The 17,975-nt window shown below is 38.9% G+C and overlaps 1 protein-coding gene across 1 annotated transcript; it reads right to left on the reverse strand.

The window, feature by feature from the left end:
• Positions 1-255: 255 nt before the first annotated feature.
• CFAP36 (cilia and flagella associated protein 36) lies at positions 256-17,710 on the reverse strand. The gene is made up of 10 exons (XM_082757592.1): positions 17,581-17,710; positions 13,830-13,894; positions 12,828-12,929; positions 11,769-11,883; positions 10,692-10,779; positions 9,667-9,718; positions 7,091-7,211; positions 3,294-3,457; positions 2,764-2,913; positions 256-1,144 (listed from the first exon to the last, which is right to left on the reverse strand). Exons 1-10 carry the CDS (start codon positions 17,696-17,698, stop codon positions 1,058-1,060), a joined length of 1,062 nt encoding a protein of 353 aa, XP_082613718.1. The 5' UTR covers positions 17,699-17,710; the 3' UTR covers positions 256-1,057.
• Positions 17,711-17,975: the final 265 nt, after the last annotated feature.

The following is a 17,975-nucleotide window of genomic DNA, read 5'->3' on the forward strand; positions in this document are numbered from 1 at the left end:
AGCTGTGCTGTTCGGTTTCTTTTAAATCCCTGTAGAACACAACAGGCAGCACGCTAACTGGCTCTTCCCTGTGGCTGTAGCCCCCCAGTCCCACTCCCGCAGCTGCTTCCCCATCTGCGTGGTCCTGCTGGTGGGCAGCTGCATTCCTCTGCCTGGGGCCCTCCTGCCACCAGGCTTTTTGACAATGCAAAGAACATCTGCCAACATGTATCAGTTATAAATGCTATTTTAATAAAAAGCTACATGGAACATGAAGTAGTTGGGTTGTTCTTTTAATGTGAATTACTGTTACAGACAACGATGTAATGAAATGAAGCACAGCAGAGGCTGTAATTTGCACAACTTCACATTTGTCTTTGAGAGATTTAAATGATTTTTGTTTTGTTAAAAGCTGATTTAGAACTAAATTGGTCTCATGATGGCTCTAGTTCTTATTTTGCAACTAAAGTTTTTTCTCAACTTGCGTTCATAGCAAACTTGAATCTAAGATACTAGTAAACTGCTCCAAAAGAATGTAAAATAATACAATCTGGATGTCTTGACTCCTGACTTCAAGCTGTGTTATCTGTTTCTCAAAAAATAAGGTAATCATAGTAACATTTCTTTGTGAACTTAAATTTTATTATACTTTACAGCTGAAAAATAGTAACTTATTTGTAATATTCTAATGAAAAGAACCAAGTTCCCTATTCTTAAAAAAAAAATAATAATATAACTCATTCAAAACTGTTTACATTATTATTTTAACAGATATAAATATTTGCTTTTGTTCTATTAAGTGACTGAGGCCAGTAGTCCACACAATCTGTGTGCTGAGCTAACATTAAACTGCCTCATTGTTGAGTACCTTCCAGTGAAAATCAATGAGTTTACAGCATTCTGGAAAATCTGTTTTCACTGTTTTGAGTGTAATTTCAAAGACTTTATATAAGTACAGTTGCTTGTCTGAAAGTTCTATAAAACTAAATGTAACATTTGAAAACAAATCCATTCAATTATTGGTTATTCTTTTTAAAGTTGCTAATTATTAGTGAAAGCTGCAATGAGCTTCTTAACATTACCGCTTATTAATAACTTCTTCTTTTAGTTTTTCTGCAAGCACTTTCCTCTTCTGCAGTAACTTTTGCTTCTCTTCTGAAATTTCCTACAAACAAAATGGAAAAAAAAATAGCAATAAACTGCCTGACTTCCTGGTATGTATCATGATGTTTGATGCTAACCAGGTCCCTAAGCCCCAGCAGGTAGCTGGTGCACAACTTTTTCTAACAATGAGCAGCCAAGTAACTTCACTTCCAAACCTGATGCTGCAGACCAGGCCTCCAAATTGCTTGCAACCCAGAATGGTTTACAAAGTTACTCTATTTCTTGGGGAGTGGATCCCAGGATGTGGAGGACTGCCTCTATATAAATCTGCCTTCTTCCCCCTGCGCTGTTGTACCAGTCCTTTTGAAAGAGGACTAACCTCATCTTCAAAAGGTGCTGCTTAGCTGTTTTAGAAATTCCCCAATCAGTAGTACTTTAGGTACGTTCTGAATGTAATAAAACGAAAGGCAATTCTGAGGCATTCCTGAGGTAACACAAAACCTCTGATTTTTAGCAGATGGAATGACTTGTATGTTTTTTGTTTGTTTTTTAAGGTCTTCTACCACCTTCCTTATCTATGTTGTGAGTTTTCAAGCATTTCTTTCCATCTATCATTTGTGGCACTCATGTTAACCCAGAACAATGAATAACAAAAGGTAGATGTTTCTATTTTTATGATGTCTTCTAATTGGCTTTAGCCTGTTACATGATTCTGGTTTTATGATTTATTTTTTCTTGGTATAATTGACTTCTTGTTCCCATACTAGACTTTTCTATCATCCCCATTATGCAAGAATTTTTGTGATTTTAGCACTTCTTATAAGCTAAGGAATGTATCAGCTAAGGAAGGTATTTGTCAGTGAATAGAGTTTAAGCTTCCTCCATGATCCAGAATACCTACGTATTTTTAAACGTGGCGATACTTTATTTTGTATTTGCCTGAAAGACTGAAAAGCAGAACAGGCCTTTGTGATGTCAGAGAAGAAAAACCCAGCAACACTCCCTGGTTTTGACATTCTCCCCTAATTAGCTAGAGCACTTATCAGGTTGTTCTGCTGACTTGGGTAAAAATCTTTAATTATTTTTTTATTTTCAAATATGCCCGATGGAAACTCAGTATAAATAGAATTTGATACACAAGAGCATCTGCTATTATCACAGGTGTTTCTCCTTGCACTGTACTTATAAATAAAATGACAAGCAGTCTCACGATCAGCAAATTTGTCCAGAAAAGGTTTAAGATTAGTCACTGTGAGAAACATTTGTCATTTTTCAGAAATTCAATGCTGCAGAATGGAAGAAAGATGGTTTGGCAGTGAGAGGACAATCCACTGAAACACTAACAAGTACGTTGTGACTGAAACAAGCCAAATGCTGCTGCCTTTCAGTTCTTCAGTTCAAACGCTTGGTCACAGGTTAAAAGAAAGCCAGCAATGTAGTGGCTTGTAAATTTAAATTAATCAAGAGGATTTGACAATACAGTAGGAAAAAAATGCTAACGATCGTTAAACTTTTAGCCTGTATGCTTCTGCAAAAGCAGTAATTAGAAAATACTTTGTTTCTACCCCCACTGCTTGTTCCTTTTATGTTGCTACTGTATTCAGCAGCATTCACATCTTCACTGAAATTGTCTATTTGTTATGAAGTGGTGGGGATGATTAAAATACTTGAATCCTTCACCTCTTTAGAAGACAATTCCTTTTCTTTCTGGTCAGTGTTTGTTGGTGGTATCACATTATTTCTTGACTCCTTCTTTGTAGCCATCAGCATATCTCTCTTTTTCTTGAGGTAGTCCTCCCTTTGCTTCAGCTGCTGCTCTTCTGATAAATTCTGGATTTTTTGAAATACATTTTGAAATTAATTTTTGGTATATACATTATGTATTTGTGAAATAAAAGCATTTACACCATCTTGCCTCTAAAATTACTAGTTTTTTTTCATAAGCCAAGCTGAAATTTCAAGCCACAGTGGTGTTCTAAGAAATCACCACAAGGGTAAAGGCTGAATGCTAACTTCTAGAATTCTAGTCTAACACAGGAACGGTGATCTGAACTTCAAGAAAACTGAATTGCTGAATACCATACAACAGTGCTTGCATGCTGGTTAAAAATAAATTACAATAGTAGAAAATATAAATGTAATGCTGAGTTCTCTCATTCTAGTTTACATTTGTGGGGGGTGGGAGGTGGTGTTGCTTGTCTTAAACTTACAGGTCCTTCTATCCTGGCTTTTTGTGCTGCATTTTCTGAACGCTTTTCAGATGTTCTCTTCTTAATATCTTCTTTGCCTTTGGTTGGCTGAGGTAAGCTTTCTGTTCCTTTCTGTAATGGGCATACTGGTTTTAGGTCTTCCCTTGCAGATTTGCAGGATTCCTCTAAACAGCAATTTTAAATGGGAAAAAAGCATAAAATAAAAAGGTGTTTCTTTCAATATCCAGATATCTCATTTGATGAAATGGAAAACTTAAGAAGGTGAAAAACACGATTTTTAATCATAAACTTACCTTCAAAAAGCATATTAAGTATTGAATTGCACTATAAAAAATATATATATAATGCTTTGCATTAAAATGAGTACCTCTAGTACTTCTATTGCAAATAATTATAAATTATTGTTAAGTACTTGGAATGTAATTTCATATTCAATGGACAGTTTCTATCAAGACTGCACTTCCACTTTGGGTTAGTACTGTGCAGAGCCAGTAATCAGCAGCCTATGAGGTGCACGTTAGCCAACTCCAAATACAAGTGTATTCTTCTAGCTTTCAGCTTCAGCAGAAGGAATCAGAAAATACCGGATTTGATTGAACTTGTAAGGGAGAGGGGAGGAAGTGAACCTCAAGAGGAGCAAAGCATTACATTGGCACCAGAACTGGAAGATGGCCTAGTCAGCGTATACAGCTGAATATCTCATCTTCAAACCCAGTCTTGCCTCTGTATGAGAATATAATGGGAATGTGCTTGATTTCTGACCCTGGCAGCACCCAGAGCCCCAGATGGGCTGGTCAGTGGGTGCCAGAGGAGATGAATGCTATTAAATCCTGCACTGATTCCAGCTGTGCTTTTCATATCTACAGGTACCAAGGACAGTTTTGCCTTGCAATTCCACAGAACTCCACTGTGTGTCTAAGGCGGATGGCATGATGATTTCTAAGGTTGGAGTCAAAGTTCTTCCAGTCACTGGACTGTAAAGCAGTGTTTTCAGAACTTTACAAAGACTTCTCTTGACTTTACCTACAAACTATTCCTGAGTAAGGTAAGCTGCTGCTTCTACCATATTTTTATTAAAAGTGAGGAGGCTTTGGAGTACTTTTGAAAGTACAGATGCAAAAATATGAATAGTGCAATATGACTTCTAGTGTGTTCAGTCAGTTTGGGTCTCTCCATGATATCTGAATAGAGATGTAACTGAATGTAGGTAATTATAATTCTAAGCGTTGTACTATGGATTTTTGCAGTAATATTGAGAAATAACTTGTATTACAAGTACAAGTAGTTTCTTTGGCCTCTACCAGACCACCGTAACAGACAGCAAAGGCTAGCTCCACTGAAAGTAGTGCAGAGTGAACACTAAATTGTTGTTGGAGGTTTGTTGTTTTTTGTTTTGTTTTGTTTTTTTAAAGTTAGCACACATAATGTATGTTTAGCTCTTCAGTGTTGCTACTTTCTTTAGTACAGAAAATTACAAGTTATGTTTAACTGTGAAAAGGTAGGGGGGAAAGAAGAGGAAATGTTGTTTCAAGTATGGAAAACAGACTAGGACAGAAATGTAAAATAAAGGTCAAGTTGAAGAATTTCCATGTCACTGAAATCTGACTGCTAGAAGTCTAGATGCTCCAAAGAATGTCTTGTTGTGATGAATAAAAGTCCTCAGAGGTACTATTAAGAGTTAAAACTGCTAAGAAAAAATCCTCATGCCAGGACTGTCTTCCTTAAAAAGCAGGGCAAAAAAATCCAAAGAACACACACTGCATGCCGAACACCTACCTCACAACCAACATTGTAAGTAAGGAAAGCTACTTACCAGAAAGTAGTTCTTTGAAATGTGTTGTGTGTATGTACATTTACACTGTTGCTGTCCATATTGCAAACACTCAAGCTGGAGATGTTTATGTCCTAGCAGTACCTGTAGGATGTGATCATAAGACCCTCAGTTTCACTTAACCCACAAAGCTGAAAAGATACTGAGAAGACAAGGGAAGGAGGATGGACAGCAAACATACAAATAGACAACACATCTCAAAGAATTACAGTTACTGGTATGTAACCTCTATTCTCCTTTGAGAACTTGTCTATATGTACATTCGTACTGCGGGTGACTAAGCAGCATTTGTTTGATGTGGGCAATTACTTCAGAGTCTTTGGAAAATTCACCTTTCTTTGCACCTAGTAGTGCAAGGAGCTGGATGGTCAGTATACGGGAGGAATGGTTTTGCAGTACCTAAACTACTCATGAGGGGCTCACCAAAGTGAAATTAGGAAAATTAAGGCAGTTGCCATTAGTTTCAGATTTAGTATGCAGTGGAAAACTGTAAGGGGTTCACAAACTGAAATTGTGGGTCTCAAGGTGATAGGGAAATAGCAAAGGATAACGAAAAAGCCGCATAGCTGAAGGAAAAGTAATATATGCCTGACAGAAAGGGGCTGGGGGAGTCCTTCTTCCTGGCTATCAAAACTGGCTCACGCAAGAGGCCATATTACCAAGGCAGCCAATACTCCCTAGGTATGGGATTCTTCCTCATACTCAGGTCAAGAATGGCGAGCTGCTCTGTTCTGCAGTAACAAGACCCTGCAAGTGAGAACACAGAGCCAGAAGCTGGGAGGATCTGGAAGGCAGTGAGGGCAGTGAGAAGGGCGGAGAGGCACAAACTGTTAAAGTTGCTGCTGTGTCCTTTCCTGGAGTTGTATCTGGTACCAATGGGAAGGGATTCAAGCAGAGGATATGATCCCGTTATCCAAGATGGTGCTTTAAGTTGGAAACCCATGTTTTGGAGGTAGGTATTAACGGACTAGTCTGGTGGCCAGTCCTCAGTTCTGGTTGTGAAAAGGGTCTGTGAGAAGATTCACAGTGAATGTTCTTGATTTTTGCCTTTACTACCTAAAACCACTTTTTCACGGTTGTAGTGGAGGATAAGTTGTGGCAAACTTTCTTACTAGCTTATTTGGACAGGCGTGTTGTCCCACAGTTCCAGTTCTATGAGGCTGAAGAAGATTCTAAAAGAGCTGTTTGTAGACCTCCCTCTTCTTTGGCTTTTAAGGAGCATGGGAATGCTCAGCATCAGCTGAGCAGGCACGTGGACAGCAATGAAGAGCTGCGCTCACTGCAGAGAAGTCTTGACTCCCAGGCTCTCAGATATCCTGTCTCTCAAACACAGGATTAAGTCCTGCAGACAGGCATAATTTAATGGTGCCATTGCAAGGTGGCACAGCTATGCAAAAATAAGAGGATTAAAAGCAAGCTGTGAGAAGAATGCAAGTATACCTGCAGGCCTTCTGCATATTTCCAAGGGTGGAAAGCAGAGAAGAAGAGTTTGAATAAATGTAATGAAACCTCACAAGAAGCATACAAAAGGTAAAAAGGATATTTTGAAGGTAACACTTTTTTCTTTTAAATTTCCTAATGTGAAAGACACTAATTCAGTTTTAAAGAATCGAGGGTCTTACAACCACTTCATGTGTTAACACCTATAACATGGAAAGAAGAGAGCAAGTATGGCCCACAGGTACCACCAAGGCTAAAAGTATCCAGCTCAAGTGTCTGTGATATGAAAACTTAGTGTGAATGCATTCAAAGACAAATACTAGATGCAGGAAGAAAAAAAAATGTGCAAAATATTTCCTAAAGTTTGAAGTATATTCTTTGAATTGACCTTAGACTATAAAGCTACACATTTTTCACTAACCCTTAAGAGAGTAGATCCCACTGGGAGAACACCACCTGTTTATGAAGATTGTCTGTGTGTACGTAAATATTGCATACTCAGTACTGAGCTTTCCCAAAATATTACCTAATGAAATTTTTGGAGTTTCTTCAGAAACATCAGCTCCCTCAGTAGACTCCTTAACTCTCACAGTTTCTCTTGAATCTCCTGGAAAACTGGTCACATCTGGTGATTTAAGGGTATGTGCCTTAAATTTAAAAAAGCAGACAAAACCAAGTGTTACACTTCCTAGCACTTCATTTCAGGCATTAAACTATCAACTCAAAGAAAACCTCCTCAAACAACTTCTAGTTAAAATAGTTTTGTTTACACCATGTATTGCATTGTCAAAGTGAACAAAGCATACTTATTTTGCTTTATTGATAGTAGGGTTCATACTAGCTTATAGTCATAAATCAGTATTTTTAATTTCGGTTCATAACGTTCTCTTATCAACAATCAAAATTAAGAATATTATTTTTTTTTATTTTTAGAAAAATAGTTTATTTCCCATCTACAAAGAGATAATGTAGGGTGTTGTCTTTTTTTCCACACTGATGAGACTTTCAAACAAACCTCCACCAACCATAAAAATAGAGCAGGTAGAAAGAGAACTAGGAGCATACACTGAGGTTACCACAGAAACGAAAATAATCAGCTGAATGGAAACAACGGGCTTGGATAATTTCTGATGCTACTGTTTTACTTCCACACTTGTGTGAGAAATCTTGACAACACAATCCACCTCTGAAAGCGAAGGCTAGCTGGGATTTACTCAGAAAAAGTCTATGCTGTTCATCAACCCTCTAATTCCTGCTGGAACCCTCCATCTCTTCTGTCCAGGTGAACTGATGTACCGAGTGAATTCATATTACTTCTGCAGCCAGATTTCCTGTCAATGCCTACCAAGTAAGTTTTGCATCATTAAACTCGTAAGGTCTGGTCCTGTAACTGAACAGGAGTGGCAGAAGGCATCCTGAACGGATCAATTGCGCTAAGGTAAATTTAAATAGCATTCTCCACGTGCTCTTTGCTATAGTTTTCTTTGTACGAAAAGAAAGATTGAAAATTCCACCTCTGAGCAAATAATGCTGAAGTGCTAAGTTTTATCTTTATGAAATACGCCGTCGCATCTTCTAATAATTAAGTATCTATTATTCTGCCTGCCAAACTAATTGGGAGTATGTCTTAAAAAAAGAAATACTACATGGAACTAGATACTGTTAATTCTTAGAATGCAGTTTATGAGATATTACAGCTTCATGCACACATTTCTATGCCAAGAAGAAACTGTTCAGAGACTAGGCTGAAAAAATGAATTGGGCACTACAATGCTACCATAATCTGGCTCATTTATCAAGAATATTGATATTCTTGGCTGTCTATGAAGATGTGGGTAAGTCTGTATCTAGACAGAACATAAATTCTTAAAATGAGCCAAGGCTTGAGTTTCCAGGTTGTTTAGTAAGAAACGGGTGACTAATTTTCTGGAATGTATCATGGAAACATGTACATGAGAAACAGAGTTTTGTCACCACTTTTCTAAAGTGCCAGACAATGGGAGAGGTTAATTTGGTGGAATAACAGTGGCATAACTATCATCTGCACCTACTAGGGGTTTGAGTTTAGGAGTGGATTTGAAATGCAGACCTCTGTAGTATCACCGAATCGTCTAGGTTGGAAACGACTTCCAAGATCACCCAGTCCAACCTCTGACCTAACACTAACAAGTCCTCCACTAAACCATATCACTGAGCTCTACATCTAAACGTCTTTTAAAGACCTCCAGGGATGGTGACTCCACCACTTCAGTAGTTACATTTGATCTCCAGCTAGCTTCCTGTGTAAGTTCAGGCTGAAGATATAGGCAGTTCTTTCCCTTTTCAAACTTACTAGGCTCAATTTCCTAATGTTAACAGAAAAGCAGTTCTGCTCCCTTTTGAAATAGCCTACAATCCTATTTTTGTTTGTTTTCCTGGTGAAGGGAAGCCTTATTGCCACATTTCCACTGTAAAAACTATAGCCACTGTAGTTGTTGCTGCTTCCTCACAGCAACCTTGCTCAGATTTCTATTTGTTTCTCAGTTGTTTAACAACAGACACTTTAACCGGTCCCCACTTACATGCAGTACCTTTCTACGTGGTTTACTCTGGCAGAGACTGGGTGATGGCCTAACTTGGAGGGTATTTCTAGTTCCTGGCAATTAGGTTCTGGCAGCACTGTACTGACTTAATGAATAACTATACTGTCTATGAAGTGATCCTTAAAATTCCTGAAGGATTATGAATGCTGTAGTCACTAAGAAGCTTATACTTTGAAATGTCTTTGATCTTGACAATATTGGTAATTCAGATGTTCTCTAAATCTGAAAGGCTGATACCCGTTGCCAGAATCTTGGAGTTTGGATACTGAGGAGCAAATATGCTTATGAGCTGCACCAAACAACTGATGGTTCGTTGTAATATATATAGCATTAACATCAGTGATACCATCAAGAAAATGTAAACAACAGAACAGACCTTTCATAAAGACCTTCCTGATAGCTTTTATTTGCTGAGGGTGGTACATACTGCCTTGAAGTTACACAGTTAATGCCTGGGACGAGAATATCAAAGTATTTCTTAATCATCAGCACAAACCACCTAGAAAGACAGGATACTCACTTCCTCAGTCCTTTTCCTTTCTTGCTCCATGTCATATTCTTCCTTAGATTTTCTGTAACATAAAATGCAAGTAAATACACAAGAATTCTTAAGTATTAATGACTTCTATGTAAACTTAGCACTGCTTAAATACTTGAGGAATACCAGAACAATTGCAAGACAATATGAATTTATTAAAGCATCCAAAATACTTTCATGACTTAAATGAAAATGTGCTCTTGAAAGAATTATGATAAACACACAGATCTCAGCCCTCAGTCTTTCCTTCCCTGTGCAAAAATAATTGTGTATAGATTTCCAGGGCTTATCTATCCATCCCTTGTTTCATTTGCTAAAGGAAGGGAAGTATTTCCAGAACACGGAGGAAAAATATCATCATTTAATATACAGGGAATGGGTTAATCTGCTATTATTCGTTTATAATTCTGTGTGTGTGAGAACTGGGAGTGGAAGAGAATCTGTAGAAGCTGTATTGGTCCTCATCTTAGATTACAGCAAGAGACATTGCTGACAACTAAGGAGGACACTTTAGAAAGGAGTAAGAACTACTGCAAAGGCAGAATTTGCCCTTCCAAGGCTTTAATGGATATGGAACAGAGCATGTAATTCTTGCAGTGCTAAGGAGTAATAAAGCCGCTTTAAGCAGACCTACAGTGTTGATCCTGTCTCTCTGGACCTGTGTTTAGGATGTTCCCAGAACAGTTTATAGTTAATGTTGCTCCCGTTGTCCAGAGTCATTGGATACAGTTCTAACTCAGGATTTGCAGACTTTTAGTGTTGCATATCATTCCATGCATCACCAAGACAGTTCATTATGGCAGAGTGGTAATCCTTATGTTTTTAAATATCCCTGATCACACCCATTGTCAAGTACCATTTGTTTTTCCTCACAGATAGGATTTCGACAAAAACGTTCATGTAATCTGAAGGTGGGTTCCTGGAAAAGGCTGGAAGAATTAGGTTCCATATACTTTTATTTTAAAATGAGGTGGAAAGTAGGATTGATTCTTTTGTTTGTTTTTTACCTTAGAACCTCCCTGAGTATTTTCATTTCTTCTTGTTCAATTTCACTGAACACATCCGAACCCTCAGTCAAACAGTCAGGCAATACACCTACCAAAAGAAAATAACAAGATGTGTGCATTACTCCAAAGAAAGTTGTTTTGTGTTCTATTTGGCATCAGTCTTAAACCAAAGACGAGAAAGAAACCTTTTTTTTTTTGGCAGAGGAAAGAAAAGACACATCTAATTCTTCCTTGCTACAAGCTGTTTACATAAAGATTCTAGATCCTCAGCATCAAGTTGCTAGGAGCAGAAAGGCAAAGCTTTGTGAAACACAAAAGTTTTGATATCTAAGCATAAGTACAGCATAAACCATACTCTGCATTGGCTGTTACATGGTATTTCCTATAGACTGCAAATCAACCAGTGCTTACTAAACCATTTTCAAATCTAAGTGTTACATCGAACTTGACATTTAAAAAAAGTCTCTGGAAAAACAAAACATATGCAGTAGGAAGACAAAACTAAATAGTAAAATTGAAGACGGAAGAAAGAGTGAGTAGATGAAAATCCTTTCAGAAACATCAACGGAGCAGCAAGAGTAAGGGATAAGTGCCTTTAAAGAAGAGAAAATAATTTAACTGTGAGAATGATGGCGGCCTTAACTTCTGCTGCGTATATAGATTTTTCAAGTATAAATGTACAGTGTGAACTGCAAGGTAGGCATGGCAGATGGTACGCAACTGCTGCTCTGCAAATAGCTTAATTCAGTTATAAGTATTATCATTGTTAATGAAAAGATACAATTAACGCTCAATTATCAACAAGAATCTCTAACAGAAAAAATCAAATTTCACAGGAAACTCTACAGAGCTGACACTGTTATTTTAGAAAGGAAAATAGATAGTTGTGTCTGAGATTACAAGTCAAGAAGTAAATTTTAAAATCCTCGTCCCAGCAAAATCAACGGTATTCTCCCTTAACTTGGGCTGGACCAGTATTCTATACTCATTTATGAATGGGAGTACATAGTTTTTAGAAAAAGAAAACAAGCACAAACTACAAAGATGAAGTGAAACCCCATATTTACCACTTCTTACCATTTCTTTCTTTCATGATTCTAATGGCTTGCAATTGCATTTCAATATTTTTTTGTACCATCATTTTTTTAAATAGTCTGAAATCTTCTGCTGCCAGCACTGTTTGCAAGATCGCCTGTGGGAGGGAAGATTTGCACAAACTAATTAAACTACAGAAATCATAACCATCCCAGTTTGCTTGAAATGATGTTAAGATTTAAATTCTGTGGAGCATGGTTTTAATAACTGTATTTCCTTCTCCTATCTGACCACTTTTACCAGCTGTACAAGTTGAGCTAATAGGCAAGAAAAGAATTTGAGGGTTTATGTCCTTAGATCATCATGGCTACATAAATATTATCACAAGACCTGGAGGGTTTCCCAGCGTAAGTTTACAACTACAACTTGTTTGACTTCCTGAACAAATCTGTAAGCTTGTGTGAGGAATGTGTGCTCTGAAGAATCTTGTTGCACATCAAGGAGGAGATATGTCAACAAAGCACAATTTACACAGGCAGTAGAAGCTTCTACTTCTCTGCCTCATATACCCGAGACAATTCTGAAAGATATCTTTGAGCAAGTACTGCAGAATCGTGCCTTCTCTCCTCAAGACCAATTTTTGCCTTTACAAAATCAGAGGAAAACATCCTTACCTTTACAGAATATATGTTTTTTAAATCTTCGAATTTGTCTACTACTGCAGATGAACCGAAGACGAATGTGAAGCTGATAAACATGCAAATAAAGGTGTCAGGCATACCTTTATGTGTTTGATTTAAAAAAATATAAAGCATGGAAGAAATCTCAAAAGGTTTCCAACCCCACACAAGTATCTGTTTTTATTTTAAAGATGCATGTTTTGCTGATCAGAGTTCATAGTACAAACAGATATGTTGATGCTTGGACCAGGTGATGTTGGAGGTGTTTTCCAACCTTAATGATTCTATGATTAGGTTTTAGAAAATTCAAGCTTTAACAAACACACACAAAAAACTTTTTAAACATCTCTACCCTGATATATTAGTTAAAATACAAAACTAAAAATTACATTTATAGATTCTGTAACAAAGGAAAATATACCTGTGAAGTATGTGTCTTTGCAAGAGGAGATGAAAAAGCTTCTTGAAATTTCTCTTCAGTAATGCCAACTTCTTTAAGATAACCTTCTAATAATTTTTCAACCTGTAAGAAAATACAAGTCTTACTTTCTAAGAGACTTTTCCCTACAATTTTTTTTTTTTTTTTTTGTAATTGTACATATTGTACATTCTTTTCTGCTGCCATTGTACTTCTTAAATTCACAGGAAAATTGATGCAATACTTCGGGATTGATTTGCTTTGATAACCTGTTTTAAATTAACTGGTATTTTTGTTGCTGAATTCGGTTACTACTTAATTTAGCCTCTGCAATTTCCAGGAATCTCTCCTCTCTACCTTTTTCCCCGGACTCTTGGCTAGTATTCATCACTTTTTCCTTTGTAAATAATTTTGCTTGTTTGTTTCCAGTCTGCATGCACAGTAGTTTTCAGAGTCACGGCAAAAATGAATGTTGGTCTGTATTCATTCAAGTGCTACTTTCAACACCAAATATGACCAAGCTTTGTTACAAGAAAATATTTTAGAAAACTGTGTGCATTTATCTATAGGTTTTCCAAGCACGCTTCAAAAATATTCTGCAGTTTTTTGGAAACAATATTTGAAACCACTCAAAAGATTTACCAGACTCATTAGCGAACAAAATACAAGTTACACGTTTTCTGACATTGTGCTATTTCTCATTTTAACTTGCCAGAAAATATACAGACTATTGAGCTTATTAATACAGTATTTTATCTAGCAGATATACTGATGTTAATGAAAAAGAAATAACTTCGTAAGAGGGATAAATTTTCTGTGTATTTGGTGTTTAAGCATAAAAACGCGTATGACAGCTATGGCTCAAGAACATCTAAACATTTATGCCAAACAACAGTATAAAATTCTGAATAACAAAGATAATAAAGTAGTATTTATCTAAATTTCCAACTGTAATATTGCAAATTATTTCTTAGAAATCTACCACAAATAGTGAATAATGCTCACCAAAGCTTGGTACTCCTGATAAATTTCTGTATAAGACAACTTGCTTTCTTCTTCATCATCAAAAACTTAAAAACAAACATTTTTGAGTTAGTGTTTTAAGTACTAGCACATTAATTTGTGGCATGTATTTCATTTTTCACTTTCTCTAAGAGACCTTTACAAGTTAATATATTTAATCATGCAATAATCAGGGACATGATCAATATATTTTTCCACACATTCAGGCTAACCATGTATTTTTGTTAACTTATTGTAATTAACTTTTGCAATTCAATACCAGAAAAACACATCTTCATAACAGAAGCAGATTTCTAAGCAAGCTGAGGATTCAGCAGACAGGTACATTTAAAAGTAAGATTTAATATAAGAACTACCCTGTGAACTTGGATAATGTTGTTCTAATATGGCAAATGACACATGAATCAGGATGTTTTTCTCTACATACATTTAAATGAAGGCTGTGTGGAAACCTAGGGGGTTTTGGAAACATTTACATTTTTATCACGTCAGCAATGAGCAAGAGGTAATGTAAAACCTAGCAATTAAAGCAGAGGCTTAGAAGTGAGACATCCTCAATACCCGTCAAGATTAGCCACCGTATGTTGGACAAGTCCCTTCTCATTTGCATGCTTTGAAGTGATTTGAAGAATGGGAGTTCTGCCTAACAAATTGGTCAGTGGGTGTGATTTTTTTTTCATATATGACATCTCCAATGGAGATGCTGTTCATGTGCATGGAATTACTCCAGCGGTCACATGGCTTCAGAGTGGCCTTTTAGAAAGCATTTTCCAGCTGTGACAATGCTGAGGCAATGTCACTGCACCTCAATGGGATGCAAGATGGCTGTTCCTACAACAGAAAATACCTGCATCAAGTTGTAACAACCAACAGCAGTGCAAGTATAGAAATCCCATCAAACAATTCAGGCCCTCTAAGTAACCAAGGGAAACTTTCTTTTTAAGTGACATAATTTGGAAAAGCAACATTTGCTTTTCTGTCTTTTCTGCATAAGGGAAAGCTTTTTCTAATGAAAGGATTTTTTTTGAAAAGACTTTAAAAGTACATAGCAATACATTCAAATGGTAGAAATGCTTGTTCCACAAAAAAGTACTATAAATCTTAATTGAAAAAAAAAATCAGCTTCTGTGGTGGCCACAGTATTACTAAATCCAAGAGGGTGAAGCTACTTAACTGCCTCTATTGTCTTCTACATCTCCTTCCCTCTGGGGGACCTCTGTTATAGCTCTTGCAGGCCCCAACCTTTGTCTTGGTGGCTGTTCCCTTCTACCTTCTGCTGTTCTGACGCTCCCTAAACCCCCAAAGAGGGCTGACTGTTCCTGCCCATGTCAACGGGATTGCCTCCAAGTCCTTCCTCCTCCTCCTCGCACAGCTTCAGGATGACATGGAAAGCAGAGTGGAAAGCTTGCACAAACTGCTCTGTGTTCTCAGGGTCTGAACAAAAAGAGTGGAGCTAAGTGCCAAACAAAGCAAGCTGCAGTCAGCATCGCCTCTGATTTAAGTGGCATTAAGGAGTTCTGTATTTGAATGGGGATCCTGGATTTTCTCACGTTAGGACTCCTAAATCACATGGTGATTGTTTTTCCTTCGGGTTTTGGCTCAGTCTTTGGTCACCCAGCAAAACAACGACCTGAAGAACCCACTGCTTCACAATAAGCCAGGGGACCCCAATATCCTTAGAGTCAAACTCAACATTTTCCTGTTAAAGTTGAAAACCATCGCTAGCACCCCTCAAACAGACCCCTCCCCTTAAGGCATACCCACAGTTTTAACTTCATTTTACAGTCACATATAAGCAATATATGAAGCTACAAGAAATTAGTCAAGTCCACAGAAAGAGGGAGAGACACAAAGAGAGAAAATATCAACAGATACAAAAACAGTAGAATCATTTATAAGCATTTATAAATATGAGGACTCTTGTAAATGCAAGTGCTTGACTCCTGACTACAGTTCCAAAACCAGTGCCTTACATACCTATTAGCGAAACTCAAACTCTAGTTTTGAGGAATCAGAAGTTACTGTCAGTTAATCAAAATTATCCTAATTTGCTTGTTCGGTCCAAAGGCTTTAAATATTTTGAGAATTAACTCTGTCCTGACAAAACACCTCGGGAACAGCAATGGAAATAGCACAGCGTATTTATTGAAAGGAAAAGCAAACAGCACAGATAACTGCAACTAAAATTTCAGATGTCTTTAACTGTGCTTCTTAGCAACCCTAAGACTGCAGCAACACTTCTTTATCCTTTTCTTTTTTCTCAGTAGCTGCTGAGAGTTGTCCAACAAAACTCTGTAGCACAAATGATACCTTGGAAGACCACCTGCGATAAGTGATGTCTCTACTTTGCTGCTCTAATTTCTCACACAGAAACAAACTGGCAGGAGGCCATTATATAAGCCTGCCTCACGCTACGTGGAAATTTACAGAGGTTCCATAAATCTTCTTACTGCCAGTAAATTCCACTCAACCTTCTAAGGAGAGATCATTGCTCCAGAGAGGGATAATGAGCTCCCCTGATTCCTAAAACAAGAGAGGCAGCCCTATGCAGCCCATTTCCATGGCGATCAAAATGCTCGAAGGACAAAGAGTTTAGGCAGACTTCCCCTGACAGAACGTCTAGCCGAGGTTTCCCTCTCACTTCCTAACTGCAGAGCAGTAACTTTACCTGTCTTGTCTGTCTTGTTTAACAGTATAGCAGGAAAAGTGTGTGTAGTCACAGTGATCTTCCTTCAAAAAAAGATTGGAAAGGGTGGGAACAATTCAGGGTCAGTGAGAAGAACCTTGCTTGGAAGCTGTGATCTGAATGAGAGATGCATTTGTTTCACTCTGAACATCAAGTACAAATTCGTAACAGACCTCAGCAGCAAGAGCACAGCAAAGGACCGGGGCTGCCCCACAGAGGCCGACCATTGCAGATGGACGGGAGAAAAGCGAAATGCGAGCAGGTAGAGCACGTGAATGGCAAGGTCTGTCCTGTGAGCTTTGTGTTAGGAACTCCTTGAAAGAAGATGTATTTGAAAGCCTCTGTGTCATAGTTCAGTATTTTAAAGTTAAAACTACTGACAAGGTCAGAAATCAATCTCCTCAAATAAAAGTTCACTTTTATTTCACTTTAAATAATTCAGGAGAGATGACCGGTGCCGAGTTTTTTGTTCTACAACATATCTTCATCATCACTAAGGATTTTCCACGCACACACTGAAATTTCTTATTCAACTGAAATTTCCATTGAAAAAAAAAAAGGGGGGGGGGATGATTTCAGGACACGTCCAGCCCTCTTAATTTCACTCAAAATGTTTAGGTTTTGGACACAGCATTGCAGTATAACTCGTCGGGGAAAAATCACGCACCAGTAATAAATCAACACGTACTGTTAGCCGAGCTGTCTTCATCGAGGCTATTAACAACTTGCTCAATTTCTGGTCGCTTAAAGCAACTAGATTTTTTTTTTCCCTCCCTATCGCCTTTTTGCTCAGAAATGCCTCGCTCTGAAGGTAAAACACGCCTTGTTGCAGCACGGCTAGGCCAGGAAGCAGTTTAAGCACGGCCCTGCCCGGGCTCAGCCTTAGGGGCCGCGCATTTCGGGGCTGCCCGCTCTGTCCCCTGGGGGCCGGGCCCCGCGGTGCTCCCCGCGCTGCCGGGCAGCCGCCGCCCGCCTGGCCCCCCTCCGGGGCCGGCCTCCCCGCCCAGCCGCCGCCGCCGCCGCCGCCGCCGCCGCTCCGCCGCTCACCCTCGCATTTCTGCTCCATGAACTCCAGGACGGGCACGGCCCAGGCGGGCCCCCGCAGGAAGCCGGCGATGGTGTCCACCACCCAGTCCACCTCGCCCTCCTCCTCCTCCGCCGCCATGGCCGGCCCGGCCCGGCCCGGCCCCCAGCGCCCTCCCGCCGCGGCGGCCGCCGAGGGAGGAGCCGGGGCTGCGGGCGGCGGCCTGGGGGGGCTGCGGGGGCCCGCGAGGTCCGGGGCCGGGGCCCGGGGCCCGGGGCCACCCTGGGGCCGTCGTGCCCGTTGGGGGCTGCTGCCCAGCCGAGGGCACCTTCCTTTTTATGCTACTATGAATGTAAGTTCTGTCATTGTCCTCGCCTGAGCCGTGGCTGAAAGGCTGACAAGTTTTCTTAATGCCGAA

Source organism: Aythya marila (assembly GCF_965140915.1).
Source record: "Aythya marila genome assembly, chromosome: 3".
In the NCBI taxonomy this organism is placed as follows: Eukaryota; Metazoa; Chordata; class Aves; order Anseriformes; family Anatidae; genus Aythya; species Aythya marila.

Bases quoted from the DNA above. Each gene is read 5' to 3' on its own strand.
- CFAP36 (XM_082757592.1), bottom strand. From the start codon at position 17,698: ATGGCGGCGGAGGAGGAGGAGGGCGAGGTGGACTGGGTGGTGGACACC. The intron at 11,884-12,827 runs GTATATTTTCCT...TCCCTCCCACAG, and splicing joins CAAAGACACATACTTCACAG to GCGATCTTGCAAACAGTGCT. The intron at 7,212-9,666 runs GTGAGTATCCTG...TTTAAATTTAAG, and splicing joins AAAGGAAAAGGACTGAGGAA to GCACATACCCTTAAATCACC.